The sequence below is a fragment of the Strongylocentrotus purpuratus genome, unplaced genomic scaffold (assembly GCF_000002235.5).
Source record: "Strongylocentrotus purpuratus isolate Spur 01 unplaced genomic scaffold, Spur_5.0 spur5_scaffold_6, whole genome shotgun sequence".
Taxonomy (NCBI): Eukaryota; Metazoa; Echinodermata; class Echinoidea; order Camarodonta; family Strongylocentrotidae; genus Strongylocentrotus; species Strongylocentrotus purpuratus.
Genome location: NW_022145612.1, coordinates 13,605,661 through 13,622,716, shown reverse-complemented (window position 1 = coordinate 13,622,716; position 17,056 = coordinate 13,605,661). Strand labels below are relative to the sequence as shown.

The 17,056-nt window shown below is 35.9% G+C and overlaps 2 protein-coding genes across 8 annotated transcripts in view; one reads left to right on the top strand and one right to left on the bottom strand.

Annotated features, from left to right (window-relative positions):
- shr2 (orphan steroid hormone receptor 2) overlaps nt 1–807 on the bottom strand; it is a gene marked incomplete at its 3' end in the record, with an annotated part of 32,790 nt that extends 31,983 nt beyond the window's left edge. The window contains 1 exon segment of the mRNA NM_001123496.1: nt 732–807.
- LOC100890388 (EGF domain-specific O-linked N-acetylglucosamine transferase) lies at nt 224–16,841 on the top strand. Of its 7 annotated transcripts, none has more exons than XM_030972858.1 (16): nt 224–361; nt 2,984–3,206; nt 3,948–4,045; nt 4,674–4,782; nt 6,951–7,051; nt 8,000–8,107; nt 8,869–8,978; nt 9,669–9,772; nt 10,168–10,260; nt 10,882–11,040; nt 11,871–11,939; nt 12,612–12,670; nt 13,766–13,796; nt 14,795–14,886; nt 15,731–15,833; nt 16,510–16,841. In XM_030972858.1, exons 2-16 carry the CDS (start codon nt 3,006–3,008, stop codon nt 16,657–16,659), a joined length of 1,587 nt encoding a protein of 528 aa, XP_030828718.1. In that variant the 5' UTR covers nt 224–361; nt 2,984–3,005; the 3' UTR covers nt 16,660–16,841. The 7 variants fall into 7 exon arrangements, with proteins under 7 accessions (XP_030828718.1, XP_030828720.1, XP_030828721.1 ...); XM_030972860.1 differs by lacking the exon at nt 224–361 and adding an exon at nt 835–910; XM_030972861.1 differs by lacking the exon at nt 224–361 and adding an exon at nt 1,046–1,153.
- The last annotated feature ends 215 nt before the right edge of the window (nt 16,842–17,056 follow it).

Here is a 17,056-nt window from a genome sequence, read left to right as displayed (position 1 = left end):
TTTTGCTTGGCTTTGCTTCGGTTGCATGCAATGCTATCCTTCTCAATCTCAGCTAGGTCTATTCAGAAGTAGGTCTAGGCTTCACCATGTCTCATGATTCATCCAGCAAACTTTCTAGTAGGCCTACAAAGAACTAGTAGACCTATTTGTTCAGCAGAAAATTGTATGATTAGATTTAGATCTACCTCCCCCATCTCTCTGGGCTCAGAGAGGCCGAGGGACAGGGTCAGCGTGTGATGGGGATCGGACCGTATACCGGTATCGCATACAAAGAATGGATAAGGGTGCACAAAGGTCAAAGTTAAACAGGAACAAAACAAAGCCATGTTCACCTCTATATTTCACAGCAAGCAAGGTGGTGGTAAGTAATATGCAACATTTACATTGATTTATTAAGACATGTGTAAATGTAATATTCATTAATTTTAGTAGAAAACAAGGTGGCTCGATAGAAAAATTAAATTACTGTCTTGGCTTTCGACTGTTTGCACATAACATTTAGCGGGGCTTCCTCGCTGATGAAAGGGAAGGCTCCGTAGTTTTTCACGTAGAATAATACACACGATATTGCATAGCCGGTGCGCCGAACACCACAACGGCGAGCACATATGCTTCCACAACTAATACCGATTTTAACAACTTTCCTTTGGATTTAGAGTACCTAAATTTCAAATTTATGTTATTAATAAATTACTTAACGCGAAAATTCAGTACAAAATAATTTTACGTACCTTTTAGAAGAAAATTTCTTGAAAATTGTGAAGGATGTCGACAGACTAAAGGTCAGAGTTCGTGACCCGCGCTGCCAGCCTCTCCTTTGCAAATGCTGATTGGCGCGCACTGATGTAATAGCGTGCGCCTATCATTAGCATCTGATTGGCGTGTATATTTGGCCGACGGTGACGTCAAGGTTGGTCTGCTTTTACAGGCACTTTTGAAACTCTTTGAAATGTGTTTATCTCTAACAGTAATATCTTCTAAATCATTCATCCTAATTTTCTTTTCTAAAATAGATAATGTAAAGGTAATGACCTTTTACATTTGATAATAAATTGAAAAATCCTATCGCCGCACCGCCTATATGAATTCCATATTTTTACTGTCGCTCTTGAAAAACTTCCAGGATCGTACACGTGTGACTCGACCGAACTTGGTAACTTACTTTTATTTTGGTAGATCTAGGTGAAACTTGGCTGATTGCTGTATAGATAGGTAATAGTTAATTAATACAGAAATAATAATATTGTTTGGCTTACCGTTGAACCATGACCAATTTCAAGTTTACAGGTGTACTTTTGGGGGTGAAATATATTTGGATTCAACTTCAAGTTTCATATAATTTTATGTTTGTTCAAAGAATGGTCATGTCATGGAGTGGGCGTGGTGGACATACGCGCGACCATGTACCGTATACTGTGCATGTATGGAGTGCAGTGCCAGTCTTTTGCATACAACTTTAGATAGAAGGTCGAAGGCTGGTGGTACTGCATTGACCTGTTGTTTGTTTGTATGTTTGCCTCCTTAACCTTTGTTCACCATGTTTTCCTACTGTTGATCACATCAGTAGTAGTTTAGAATATGTTGTAATTTATTGTATATTATAGGTCTAGATCTAGATAAAAACTTTAAAAAGGTCTAGAATTTTAGAAAAAGTAAAAGTAGAACAGGCCTTCTCAATTTATTTGAAGTGCCAAAACAAAAAAGAAGTTGTTTTGGCAATGTTAAAATTGGTAGCACATCGTAAGCTAATTATTGTCGTTTAGAGCTGCAGGTTAAGAGTCGTATAAAATGCTAAAAAATGTTTAATTCCCCTTCGACTGCGACTTCTTGATTTTGCTGGGTTTTTAATTTGTAAAATATAGATCTAGGTCTAATATATATAGATCTATATTTCTAGCAGCAGTCAGAAAATTACCCCATCGGACATTCACCACTCCCCCCCCCCCCCCCCGGACAATTACCGGCCCCCCTGAAAAAGAAGATCAGCTTTTATTAAAACCAACTAGACATTCCAACCCTTGTAATAAGTTGATATGTTTAAAAGCAGAAAAATAATTAACAGAAACAAAATGGCAAAAGTTTGAAATAAATCGGACCAATAATAAGGAAGTTATGCATGTTTGAAATATGAGATCACAAAGTCTATGCGAATCTCAAAGTGGTAGTTTGGTCAGTGGATTATGACGTAGGACGTAGATAACTCCCATTTGCCTTGTAAACAAATATCAACAATTTCTGTTTTTCTTGTAAGTTCCCTCTCCCTTTTATAGTCCAGCACTACATCATGTTGACGTTACTGCTTCAGCCAATTTGAAGTGCCCACATAATAGTGATTATAACTTTAAAAACTCATAACTTTCTTATATTTATTCAGATTTAATTAAAATTTATCTGTTAGCTCCTCTGATGTTTCTGCTTTCTTTTAGAGTAGTTGTCTATTTGGGTTGGATTTCCCTTTTTGAATAGGAAGGGTCATTTTTTTTTTTTTTTTTTTTTTTTTTGTGGAGGGGGTAGCTGTTGTTGGGTGATTATCCTCTGTGATCCTTGGGGGTTGGGGGGTAATTGTCCTCAGGGGTGGTTGTCTTTGGGAGGGGGTGGGTTTTCGGGGTAATACTCCAGGGGGTAATTGTCCTGATACAACCAACATTGAATAAAGAAAATGCAGATTTCTAATTGTCTTTGTTTTCTTAAGGGGATGGGGGAGGAGGGGGAGGGAGGATATGGGTTAGTTTTATAGGCAGATGTGCACAATTTCGCTAGGGGGTTAATGTTTATTTAATATGTGAAAATCAATTTTTCTCTTTCCTATATTGTAAGTAAGTACTATGACACAAGCAAGCAACAACAAAAAAAGACATTTTATTGGACTATTAGATGTAAAGAGTGTCATGTTACTATGATTATTTATTTGTATGTTTCCATTTTGATTCATTACTAGTTAATCATTAAAAAAAAGCATCTGTTCTCTCCTCATTCCTTTCAGCTCAGCAGAAGCTGTGCGAAACATGAGCAACATGGGTATGGAGTCTGTCTGGTTGCTCTGTGTTGCTTTCTACGTTGGTTCAGCTTTCTCCCAAGGAGTTTCAGATGGATCTTCAAGAAAGTTTAATGACCCCAACCTTCCCCCATCCCAATACCCCTTTTTCTTTCAAAGTCACCCCGAAATGGCAGAGGATTGTAGGCTAGACGAAAGCTGTCCATACAAGGTAATTTTTGGAGGTCTCCTACTCTCCTTTGTAATATCTATTTAAAAGTAATTGATTCATGAAGAGGCGAGTTGGAGGCGATCAACCTAGCTGTAATGAACCAAAGTTAGTGGATTCAAATGTAGCTCAGGCAGAAAATGGAGCGTGTGAAATGTGTTGCTGTACGTATCCTTGCCCAATGTGTTTTAAAGATGCAGGCTATAGTGTAATGCTGGAATCCATGTATGTCATCCCTTTTCATAGCATGATAAATGTAGGCCCCTTGTAGAAAAGTCGCTGCCTTTGGACGTTAAGAATCCAAAACACAAAAGGGGTATATTAGTGATACACATGCAAATCACAACGAGTTGTTCAGGGAGGAGAGTCCTGACCATCATATTGATTAAGTTTGGTATTCGATCCCCTCTATTAGGTGAAGTTCAGAATAACATTTTTTTTAATGAATGCTGATATAAAAAGGAAATTGTGATGATGATGATGATAATGTAGAATAATAATACTCAGTAAAATGATGGATGTTGGTGATGATAATGATTATAATGATAATAATGATGATACTAATTATAATAATATTAATAGTAATAATGATAATTATAATAATGATGATGATAATGATGATGATGATAATAATAACACACCATCTGTATTTTGTCTTGATCATCTTTGAGAAATGTGAATTTATCCAAATATATATGAATCTCTCTTTCATACCCACCCACACAAACACTTTAATTGTAACAGGCAGATTTAGATCAGGCGAGGTGTTGGGGCTATGAAGAAGGGTGCCTTGTCAGCCAGTATCCAAATTTTCCTGTTTGTACAGAACTAGCTATAGGTTGGTGAGTATATATTGTTAGTATATCATTAAAAAGTAACATATCACTGAGGTTATATGACTTTATGGATTTGAATTTGAAGAACTACAGTGAAATCGGTCTATTGACTACATGTGGAAGAAAGAATTTTGTTGTGCATTTCATAATGCTCAGAGTTTTCATTGGATATATTGGAAGGGAATATACACACATTTACAGAACATACAGAAAATGACAATGATAACAACAGCAACAGCAAAAACAATTATACTAATTGAACAAAGTGAGAGAGAAAAAAACACATATTTACAGAATTGTTTGGCACATCTCATTTATTTGTAATTTTGATCATTCAGTGTAAGTTTTGTTGGATTCTGAGAGAATTTATTTTTTCATATTTACCAGAACTCAAGTTTATCTTTAATAATAATAACAATTTGAGTGAAGTTTGCGGTTGCTACTTAATCTTTTGACAGGGTTAGTTGGCCTTGAAAAGGGCCCACTCATGATCTATCTTGACATTTTGATAGGTTGTATCATCTTCAGGATGAGTGTGTATCACTGTAGAAGCCTTCAAATAATAACATTGATGAAAATGAAAGTAATTTCTATAGTGCATAATACTCATTATATCATTCATTTTTTTCTATAGGGCGAAGGATATTGAAGAACAACAGGAACTGTTTTGGACCCAGGCTGATTTTGGTTTCATCAAACATACTATAGAAACAATGAAAGTTATATGTGAACCAAAGTCAGAGGTATAGTAGCATTATCATCAATTTTTACCTACCCCCTAGACACCCCCCCCCCCCTGGATAACCACCCCCAGTCAACTACCCCCTAGGACAACTACCCCCTATGGCAACCACCCTCTAGGATGACTACCCCTGGGACAATTAATCCCCAGACAACTACCTCTTAGGATAGTTATCCTAGAGGTTGGTTGTCGTAGGGGGTAGTTGTCCGGGGGGGGGGGGGGGTAGTTGTCTGTCCGGGGGGTAGTTTACTGGGAGGGGGTAGTTGTCCCAGGGGGTAGTCATACTAGAGGGTGGTTGCCCTAGGGGGTAGTTGTCCTAGAGGGTACATGTAGTTGACTGGGGGGGGGGGGTAGGTGTACTAGAACCATTTTAAATGCTTTCTGAAACTTAGGCACGCAATATATGTGATCATGGTATTAATGTGTTCAGTTAGAGATGCAGATAAAAAAAGTCATGTAGAAAATAAAATACATTTGTTTGTGGATCAGGGAGTGTTTTAACTTCTACTTGCTTAGCAATCAACAATCTTTTGTATAAGCATTTATGTTTCATTATTTTTGGCATTTATTTGCTAATCTATTGTGACTGGAGTGAAAATGATGCAAATATTTTCTTTTTACTTAAAGTTGATACTCTAAGCAAATAAATGTCCCTTAATTTGTTACCTACGGTAAGTATATGTTATTTTTAAGTTTTTCAATTACTTAGTATATCACAAAAAAATTCTGTCTACTCGAAATCCTCAATTGAAATGTCTAAAATATCCGCCTCTCTTTGCATAGAAAATCAGTCACGACGCTGGTCTACTATTTATGACCTCACGTCCGGGAGAGAGTATATTCACGTACCCGGATGTTCCATAGCAAACATGTGCAGAGTTATACGATTTTCTGCATATTTTTGTTTCAAAGGCTGAAAAGCCTAATAAATCATAATTCTATGTACAATTCTTTACCTTCCCCTAGTACTTCATAGTATTAATATCAATTCCCCTTTTAAAAATTATGACATATACATGCCAACGATGTGCTATTAGTCGATATTTTCACCATGTAATTTTTGTTTTGGTGTTGAAATCGGCCTAGGCACGGAGTGAACAGTAGCTGTCTACCCATGCACAGTTCATTACCATACACTGCAGCGATCTCCCGATGGTTTCTTCTTCCTTTTTCCCATGTCTTTCGCCTTCCTTGGCCCTGAACATCCTTCATCTACCAATTCTGACACCGGTAGTCAGGAGCAAGTCTTTGTTAGTTGTTTTTCTTAGCTGGCAACGTCACTTTCATTCTCTTGCAATTGCCGATAAACATATAACTAGCGCACGTACATGTACGTTCCTTCACAAGAAAGCAGCGCCTAGAGCAGCGGCTTGGTCTTACCTCCCGATTCTGCTCGCTCCACGAACGTTCATGCAAGAGCCGCATCACTCGCCAAAATATTATAGAGGAAGCGCGCTTGCATGATCTCGTTCAAGTTTGATATTTTACAACATAAAATGTTTAACTGGTACTGTATCCTTTTTTGAGGCAGTCACACACATCTATGATAAGTACTATCATAGTTCTAGACCTATTCGTTTTACAAAACTGCTCATGTACATCTGATGACAATAATTTATAATGCATCCGCCTATTCATAAGTGCACGATTTAACTTTAATTCCTAAGCAGTAAACTCGTCTTAAATCTCTACCAAATAGGTGAATATGAGGATATAAAAAGAAATCAGCGACTGGAAAATGTTGCTTCGTTATTCTTCATTCAAATGAAAACAGAAAATCCATCAAATATACTCCTTAACAACAACAAATCTAAGCTCTGACAGGATAGCATTTACGTAGGGATATCACTGCCATTCACTCTCACTGAGCCCATGACTCCCGTTCGTGACGTCACGGATAGAGGCCCGACTCTACGTGCACTTCCGGGTTTCAGACTTAGATATTTTGGTAGAGTTTACTCGAATAAATTCATTATTCTAAACTTGTTTTGTCGGGTGGACACCATTTGGTGTTATTATGGGGGTTAAAAGCTTTCTATTTATGTAATTATCTCAGTATTTGGGATTGTCTTAGAGTATCAGCTTTAAACGTTTTAATAATTGAGTGCACATTTCAAATTCAGATACCTGTGTTTGTAAGATATTTATTTTTGTTTTTGCCATTAATAGGATGATTCATTACTGGAGTGCAGTGAGCTCATACGTCACTGTCGAGCCAAGAATTTATACCTTGATCTCAGAAAGCTTGAATCTGCTCACAATCGTAAAAGGTAAGTAGACTTATTTTTATGCCTCTACAATTAAAGTAGCCCGAGGAATTATGTTTTCGGGTTGTCCTTCCATCCGTACGTCTGTACGTCTGTCTCGTGATCGCTTTATCTCAAGAATCGATTGATGGATTCTTGCCAAACTTAGGTCATGTATGTATCTTGCAAAGCCAATCCAATGAATTGATTAGATTTTGGGGTTATAAGGTCAAAGGTCACAGGGCTCATTATGTATGCAAAAATAGCTTGTGATCGCGTTATCTCAAGAACCGATTGATAGACTACCGCAAAACTTACGTCATGTGTGTATCTTGCAGAGCCAATGAACTGATAAGATTTTGGGGTCACAAGGTCATAGGGCTCATTATGTATGGAAAAATAGCTTGTGAATGCATTGTCAATAGAACCGACGAATGGATTACTATCAAACTCAGGAGATGTATGTATCTTACAGAGCTAATGAACTGATTAGATTTTAGGGTCATGAGGTCAAAGATCGTTAATAGATTACATTGTAAAATCGCTCTATGGCGGATAGAGGCATCATTTTCAACTGCGCGCAGTTGAATATCCATCTAGTTTATATTTAGTAAAAATAAAAGATATGTATATATTTATATTTAAATATTATTTATAATTTGCCTGATTGATTACTCTAGAAGCTAATATGAAAGTTATTGTATGCATCATCCCAATGTTCATCCTTTCAATACTCATTGTTGCATGCACAGGACTCTTCTTTTGTTGCACTATTACTCAAATAGCTTTACAGAAAAATGACCCCCACAGTCAAACTATGAGGCTACTAAACATTGCAAACTAATCCACCTCTGCGATTCACACCACATGGAACAGGATAAGCCTTTCCAGTGTTTCATACAGGCATATTGATATCCTTTCTTTTTGTTTAGATTCATCTTATATGAATTTTCTTACACCTCGATTTCACAGATTTAGTGTGGAAGCTTTCAACAAGCCAGGTGTAGTTGGTGGCCACTGCAAGCTGGACCGAGACTACCTCAAGTCTCAGAGTAAACACTTCTCAGAACTACAGTCATGGTGAGTTACTTTCAGTCACCATCTCTTATATCATCTTTTTGAAAATTGTACAGAGGTGATCATTTTGATAAGCCTACATCTTATTGTGGCGAGCATGGTCTTGGAAGCATTCTTCCTATCTCTTCAATGTCTTCTACTTAAAACAGTTTTTTATTGATTCTCTATTATTGTCAGTACAAATTGTGATTGTTTGTTTTTTATCTATGTTTGTAAACTACCTACCTGCTAATGAGGAGTACCTACTATAATACAGGAATTACTTTCCTTATGGCTATTCTCAGGCAAAAGTCTGTGTATTTCTTACTTCCATTGTCTCTGCGTTTTTGTTTTTGTACAACTCTGCTGGAAATTGCATAAATGAAATAAATTGGAGAGTAAGAATAGGGTTCTCCAGTTGTAGTTGTGCAAGTCCAAGATATGTCCTATACATTACAAAGTATTTTGGAATTGTATTGTGGGATTATGAACATAAATGGACATTGGAAAGTTTTATTTGAACTATTATCTGATTCAAGCTCTAGAAGGGATATCAGATTGACACATTTATCTGATACTTGTATACTGAAATCTTAGATGTGGTCTGAATCGTTTTATTACCGTAAGTATTATGTGGACTATTGTAAAACATCTTCAGCATGGAACCATTTATTGAATCTGTCTACGAGAGAACATATTGTTACTGTACTTATTGTTTCATGTAAAGGCAGTTTACCTTATGATCAGAAAAGCAACAGATTTTCTGTTTGTGACATGTTTCATAGGTATGGAGAGTTAAATGAATACACAGAGACTGTCTTCAAGCCTGTAAAACACAAGAGAAAGTGCGATCTAGTGATTACTCGTCCAACTATCTTCATGAAATTTGATTCAGGTAGGATTGCTAGGACACTCTGAACTTTCATCTGAATTTCAATACCTCTTTGTCCTTGTTGCGGTGCCATCTCTCTTTTAACTGATTTCTTTTCAAATTGATTTACGTCAATACTGAAAATTAATCTGCTTTAATGTTTAACTGCAAGGAACAACTGTCTACATGTTCTAATATTGTTTCCTTTCATGAACATTGTGTCATATTGAAAAAACTATTGAAGAGGAACCTGGCTACCTACCTTTAACTTTTCTTTTTTTTAGTCTTCAATTTTTGTATGAACTAAAAATCTGTGTACATGTATATATTGTTACATTTAAATTCTTTCTATGTCTATATATAGATGGTATATTTTTGTGTTCTAGATTCTAGAAAGTGTCATGATGCTAAAATGACTAAATAACAGCACAAGGGTGTATTTTTTCTTCTTCAATTTTTGTCCCTAAAAAATGGCCATCGTTATTAATTCCTTTTTTTGTTACAGTATTCACTAATCAAAAGAACAATATCTGAACTGGATTACTCTCAATCTTCACACATATGCAATTGTACAATGAATGAATCCCATAAAACACTATTGCTTTAAGATCCCCTACTCTACTGTATATATTTGAGGAGTCAATTTCAGTGCTGTACATAATGTTTGACTTTATTCATGATTATTATGTATGCTTGTTGTTTTTTTTTGTGCAGGTGTCAATATGTATCACCACTTCTGTGATTTCATCAATCTTTACATGTCTCAACACATCAATGGAAGCTTTTCACAAGACATCAATATTGTTATGTGGGATTCAGTAAGTATGACTAAACATTCAAATTTCTCTGTTTTCTCTTTTCTTCTTATTTTGTAAAGGGATCGAGTTACCATGACTTTTATTTTCTTGCCACTATCAGTGGAACTACGCTTCAGTAGAGATGATGGCAGTTGTTTAAAAATCTTGAATTTCTGTGCGTGACAATTTGTGTTCAGGACACTCTTACAAGACATGATGTATGTTTGATGACAATGATACTGGAAATGAAAAATTCTATTGGGAATATATGTATACATATTCAAGTAATGATAACATCTTCTTTTTTTTTAAAGATAGAGGTATGTCAGAGATTTCATCTAAAAAGTTGTTTTTACTTTTAACTGTATTTTTTGCTGGTTATTTAATTTCATGTACTAATGTGTGTTTTTTTCCAGAGTAACATGGTGTATGGGGATCTATTTTTTGACATGTGGTCAGTATTCACAGACACTCACTTTCTGCATTTAAAAGATTGGGATGGCAAGAGAGTAAGTTTTTCTCTTTTTTCCCTTCTAATTAGTAACTTATTAGTATCAATGAATTCATAACTCCACAACGACATTTGAGTGAGGGAAGTCAGGTTGAGGATAGCATAAAAACCAAGGGTATTATATTCTATCAGGGCATTGGAACCCTTTTAAAAATACATTTCCACAATGAACGTTAAAAATAAATATATTATTTGAGTCAACAAGTTAGATATATGTTTAATATCAAACGTCATCTCTCTCCACTTTTCAAAATGTATTCATGTACAATTTACTATGATCTTATTAAGACATTTTTAAACTTTTATAGGATCCGTATAAAGGTGTGTTTGATTACTGTTTTTGATGTTGCTTCCCTGTAATTGGGAAATATAGTTCAAGTCATTACATTATTGTGAGCATTGTTTGATCCTTGCTCCGTGCTTTACATCCTTGGACAAGATGTTCACCCACATCTGTCCCTCTTGACCCGGGTGTATTACTAGCAATGCTTGGAAAGTAATTACAGGGACCATGGCAAGAGCAGTATTAATACTAATATGGCTACCCTGGGTATATAAGACCATTATTTAGTATTTAAGGAAACAAATTGTGAGTTTATTTTCCACTCTTTGCTTGAAGATATGCATTGCTGATGGAGTCTTCAGTCTGTTGCCACGTATGCAGCGAGGCATGTTTTATAACATGCCTCTGGTGCCTCATTGCCAGGGCAGCAGCCTGATGAGAGCATTCTCACAGCATGTACTGCATCGACTTGGAGTGACACAAGAAGGACCTAAGGTGAGTGGGAGTGAGCTCTACGGTGTGAGGATTGATTCTAGAGTGGCATCGATGAAAAAAAAGTGAAGAAAACAGCAATCAACATTTTATGTTATGTTCGGCCTGGTATATACACATGAGGAATTATTTTGATAGCACCATTCAAGGACATTCACTCATATCAATGCACAGAACAGCTATAGGTCCAAGCGCAATCTCTAGCAACAGACGCTATACTCCTTGAAGCAGAGTGTGATGGCCTAGTGGAAGGCAATCAGTGAAAAAAATACACAGGGGCTTGGGGCGAATTAGCCCCTGAAATGCTAAAAAGAGCCCCTGAAAGTCATAAAAGAGCCCCCCCAAATGTGCATAGAGTTCAATGCAAAACAAATTAAACAAGTGTTATTTTCATGCAAGCAAGCTTGAAAAGTAGCACCCCAAATTTTTAAAGTATTTTTTTCCCTGAAAGTTTTTGACTTATACTTACACCTTTATTGAATATTCTAGTGTCGGATTAAAATTAAAGGATAAAACAGAGTGTTCAGGATGTGTTTTATAAAGAAAAAGCCACAAAAAACTGCTCCATTCAACTGTAATATTTTGAAGATGCTGTTTAACTTTGGGTTTTACACTTATTTGATGACTTATTTTCTGTCATTACTAGAACTCAAGATTAGCTTGATTTTGGATTGGATTCAAGATAGAAGTTCAAAGGATGTTTACCAAATTTTATGTACAAATATGAAATTACATAATACAGAATAAATTTCTCATGGAAGGTGTAATTAGCAGTTTATTTCTTATGGATAAATTCAAGTTTGTTTGTTTTTCCCAATTTATCCCCAATTCAGAAAGACAAAATACGAATTACACTTCTTGACAGGCAGACCAAGCACAGGAATATTGTTAACCAAAATGAGGTGAGAGCAACAGATATAATGTTTACCTTTTAATTTTTTGTATCCATGTAGAAATGTGTGTTATTAGTACTTATTAAACAGAGCTGAAGCCAAATCCTTTTTGTGACATGAGTACTTAACTCACAAATGTTCTCAACTCAAAATCAAAATTTATCACCTGCTACATTATACTTTGTGTCAAGCTAGTGATATAATTTTGTCTATGTATTCATGTGCAGTTTTATTGAAGTTTATTTTCAACTAAATCTGATTATGAAAATAAAACTTGGGCAACCATACTTTTCACATGGTATCTTCTGGATAATGCATATCCAAACAGGTGTATTTAGTGCTAGGATGGTTAACGAAATTCCCTAAATATCATCTTTCTGGTTTTTAAATTTTGCAACCAAGTGAGCAAAAGGATGCTCTTTTATTAAGATAAGAATATTTATTTTTGTCATCAAAATCACTACCCTATATAAAACCTAAAGGTTACATGGTCTCCTCATGTAATGCATACCGGCAAATGATCTGAGAAGTACATCCTGTTTCAAATACATTCTCTGTAATATCCTTTTGATTCTGTGACTTCTGGTTTGATAATCAAGAGAGAAGTTCAAGGAACAGCTCTGTATTTTGCATGTGCAGCTCTTAAACTGTTTTTTTTTTCTTTCTTTTTTTGTTAAACAGTTGGTAGAGGAGCTACAAAATATGCCTGGGGTGGAAGTCAATGTAGTTGTATACCACTGGTAAGTGAATTTCAATTAACATTGAACTAATATACTTTCAAGCCAAGTATGGTCATATCTAGTTTGTCTTATTTCTTTCTCTCTGTCACTCTGTCACTATTTTGTTTGAATTTTCACTAAGTGTTATTTGTTTAAACTAGAGCTCATGCCTCAATTATTTGATCTTCTCTCTCTCACTCTTTATCTTTCTCTCTCTTCTTTCCAGTGCTCTCTCCAATTTGTTGACCCCAGTGTTAGTTTTAAAATGGAAAATAGACATAAGGGGCGTAATGAGTTAAAAGAAATTCTAACATGTAAAATGTGAATTGCTTAAAGCTCCGCTGTACTTGCAATGTCATAGTGAGCATATAGAGTGTTGCAGATGTGCTGTGCCCTAGCCCCTCTCCTCATCTAGGGAGAATCCCCCTCCCTCCTTCCCCTACCCCTGTTAAAGGGACTTTGTAACATTGTTCAGATGAGAGATAGTGGTGCTATAGGTAGTAACTTCAATGCTAGATGTACAATTAAAGATAATCTGAAAATTTGAGCGAAAACAGACCATTATTCATGGTACAAGTTGGAAAAAACTGATCCGATCGATTCCTTAATTCTCCCAACCATATTATTACAATTTAATTACATTTTACGTGAATGGAAATTTCACAAAGCAATAAAATGGCTCTACATTCCATTCCAGACATTTAAGTGTTGACAGATTTTTTATAGCCTGCTTTTATGTCTTTTTTTCATGGGAAAACGGTTGGGAAAATTTTAAAAAAAATTGTTGGGAGAAATTAGATTCAGAAGCGCCGCACATCGACGCCTGTTCAAAAACCCGTTGAACTTTGTTAAAAATCTTCATATTGCGTGAATTAATTTCGGATTTGGGGCATCGTAGTTGGATAATCCATACATACAAACATAATTTTACGTGTTTTGCATCCTGATTCAACAGATTTGTGAAATCAACCATCACAATGTTACTAAGTACCTTTAATGGATATACCAATGGTAGTTGAGATGAATCAAATTAATTTGAAATCATACATATTTTCATTTGTTACCTATATAAACTGATAGATAGTCTATATTTTTTCTCTGATTTTTTTTCTCCAGGCGAAACATGAAAATTGCTGATCAACTTCAGGTTAGCAATTCATTCAGATTTCTTAACATATGAAATATACTTAAAGGTACTATGTCCCATTTGCAGGCCAAAAAATGAAAAAGTTAAATTCCAACTGCATTTGAAAGATAATACTAATTTAGAACTTCCCTAAAAAAGTTGGGGCTTGAAAATGTCTTCAAGTGGTAAAATAACGACTATTAGTTGTCAAATCGACTTTAGGGCTATAGAGCCCAAAAGTAATAGTCTTGATTTTCAGACAATTGTACCGAATGGTCATATGTTTTATGCTGCGCAAAGATTCAATCTGTTTAATCTTGGCCATCACAAGAAGTGGGTTATTGATGTAGACAAATGCTCATGTACCCTTTACCACTCTTTTCATGTATGTTATTACCAAAGAAGAAAAAAGCCAGTCAGTCACTCAATAGTGTCTGACAGTGAACTCTAGCAAGTAAACAGGTTTCCTTGCATAATTTAAATATGAGGACACTGCTAACGTTTAAATTTCACAGATAGGACATACATGACATATTCATAATTCCTGCAAAGTTCTACAGAATTTGAGGTTGGCTGCAAAAGGGACATAGTACCTTTAAAGAGGAAATCAAATTTTGATCACATTCATCTATTTCTGATTCTATTCTATTTGAATAGATTGACATTTTGTACAAACAACATTTTACATGTACATTTTTTAATACAAACAGGCTGTCATTCAGATTCTTTATGTTCTTTCTGGGCATTGCTGATTTCAAGTAAAATATCAGAATGATTGTCGTCTTTGACATCGATGGTCATATTTGTTGAATGTTTTACATTTCCATAGTCTATCTTTAAAGGAAGAGTTGAAGATTGAAATTTTCAGGTCGGTAGTTTGGTATCATTTAAATTATTTGATTTACACCATTTTTGTTTTCATTCTTATTTGTTAACTCAATTTGCCAATATAGTCCTTTGTAATATAAGGAAAAATTATGAAAAAATATAAATGTTTATTTTGTGATTCTTCCCTGCAGATTACACATAACTCAGACATCTTCATTGGTATGCATGGAGCTGGATTAACTCATCTACTCTTTTTACCAGACTGGGCTGTTATCTTTGAAATGTAAGATTCTTATCTTCTTGATTATTGAGAATCGCTGAATCTTCAAAATTTGCGCTGTAGATGCATGTTTTTCATTCCCAGCTTGCATTCAGAAAGGAAACTACTAATTTTCCAGGATTATCAATGATTGATGATGTCCATGTTATGATTCCAATAATTCATATCTTCATTATTGCCTCCGTGACCTGTAAATTCCTGCTTTTGTACACATTGCGTAAGGGAACTGAGTGATCTATGTATTAAACCTATGGGGATCAGAGAATTCAGTAGTCATAACCACATATCTGATGATCACACTTCACTAACCCTTACGTTATGATAATTCTTATTTTATCTCGTAGGGTACTGAAAGTTTGCTGTTGTATGTATAAGCAAAATTGGACTCACAGCTGGAGTCCTACCAAAAGAAACAAAACAAAATGCTGAAGAATTGTCTTTATTAACCAAGAGTCTGTACCCTTGTAAAGTATTTAAAACACAATGAGAGAATTGAAAGGTTAAAACTCTTTTTGCAGGCAAGACATTTCTGTGAGAGTGATAAAGCAGAAGGGTTGTACGACACACATGCTCCTGCAACAAATTCTTAACCTCAACCCTTGACACAATACTACACATACCTCTAACCCTAACCCTAACCCTAAACCTTACCCTAACTTAAAACCCAATTGAAAGTAACCTTAACCGCAATCCTATATGTTTGATGAAATGAAGCAATTGCTGCTTGCCAGTGAGCAACTGCCAGAGCACCAGAGGAAGCTATGGGCAAATGTTGATTTCATTGAAGCAAACAAGATTACTTCTATTTCATTTTTAAGTACATGTATGCATGATCATTATCTTGCAGTTCTAACTGTGAAGACGAGAATTGCTACAAACACCTGGCTGCTATACGAGGTGTTAAGTATATGACATGGGAGGATAATGACCTGGTGCAGAAACATAATGAGGTGAGACTGAGTCAATTATCATTTTCCAAGGTACTAACCAGTAATCTACAATGACCAGTTATCATGAATTCCATGAAGAGTGGGAAACTTTGAAATTCTACAATTCTGTTGGAAACTAATGATTGTGAGAGTTTGTTGATATAAGTGAAAATCATACCTTGGTTATGGCATCTATGTTAAACTAGAAAAAGAGAATGATCTTAATAATGGATGCCAGCACTCTTTTAAAACCCATCTGTTAGCCATTGTGTAATCTTTTTGTGGGTGGATCACTGGTCCCGTAAAGGCTTTTATATCCTTGACGTCACTTTCATTTCTTTTACCACTGCAGTTGACACCAACTCTAGCATCAAAATGACTGTAGTGAAACCTGTATATAAAGACCACTCAAGCAAGACAAGAAAAGCAATGTTTATAGGCTGGTTGTCTTTATGTACAGGTTCCTTTTGATAGAAGATGCATTTCAGTGAAAAAGACTATTCAATGGAAGGGGAATATGTGGTCTTCCTATACAGGTGGTTGCTACGGTGGGTTTCACTGTACTTTGGTGCTATTATTTACCTTTTTAGAGCCATAAGGGCATCTAATTTCTTCTACAGCATAATGAGCTGTTTGGCTCTGAAAACCTCTAATGGACTGTCTTACTGACATGCATGCTTGTACCCTCCCTGTACAGATCGATCACCCAGCCCTGGGCAAGCCACATCCCAAGTTTTGCGACTATAAATTTGATGTGCCAGAGTTTAGACGCCTTATCCTGCAGGCCGTAGCACACGTCAGGGATCATAAAGCTTACAGACAACCCCATGAAAAGGATGAGCTTTGACAAGCAGCATCGTATTCTGCAATCTGGTACTGCTTTTTGTGTCTATGATTATTTCTACTTGTTGGATTCAGGGTGGATAGGACAGATTTGTTTTCATATTGCGGTGGTGGTGGTGGTTATTTTACCTGACTGCTAAGAAAGCATAAATGCATGTAAGTAAGCAACCAGACGGCCGACGGCTTTAGGTCCTCTCTGAGGGACCTGGTAATGAGGATTAATGCCTTACCAAAGGGCACTAACGCATCGACTTGGTTTCGAACCCGGTCACCGGATTACGAGACCACTGCTCTATCGACTGAGCTATCGTGCCTCCATATGATCCATGTGTAAACATTTACACAAGATTAGTGTAGTTAAGTTTTTTTAAAGAATGAAGTGATGTATGTTGTCCTATCAC

Bases quoted from the DNA above. Each gene is read 5' to 3' on its own strand.
- LOC100890388 (XM_030972858.1), top strand. From the start codon at position 3,006: ATGAGCAACATGGGTATGGAGTCTGTCTGGTTGCTCTGTGTTGCTTTC. The intron at 7,052-7,999 runs GTAAGTAGACTT...TCGATTTCACAG, and splicing joins TCTGCTCACAATCGTAAAAG to ATTTAGTGTGGAAGCTTTCA. The intron at 10,261-10,881 runs GTAAGTTTTTCT...CTTTGCTTGAAG, and splicing joins AAGATTGGGATGGCAAGAGA to ATATGCATTGCTGATGGAGT.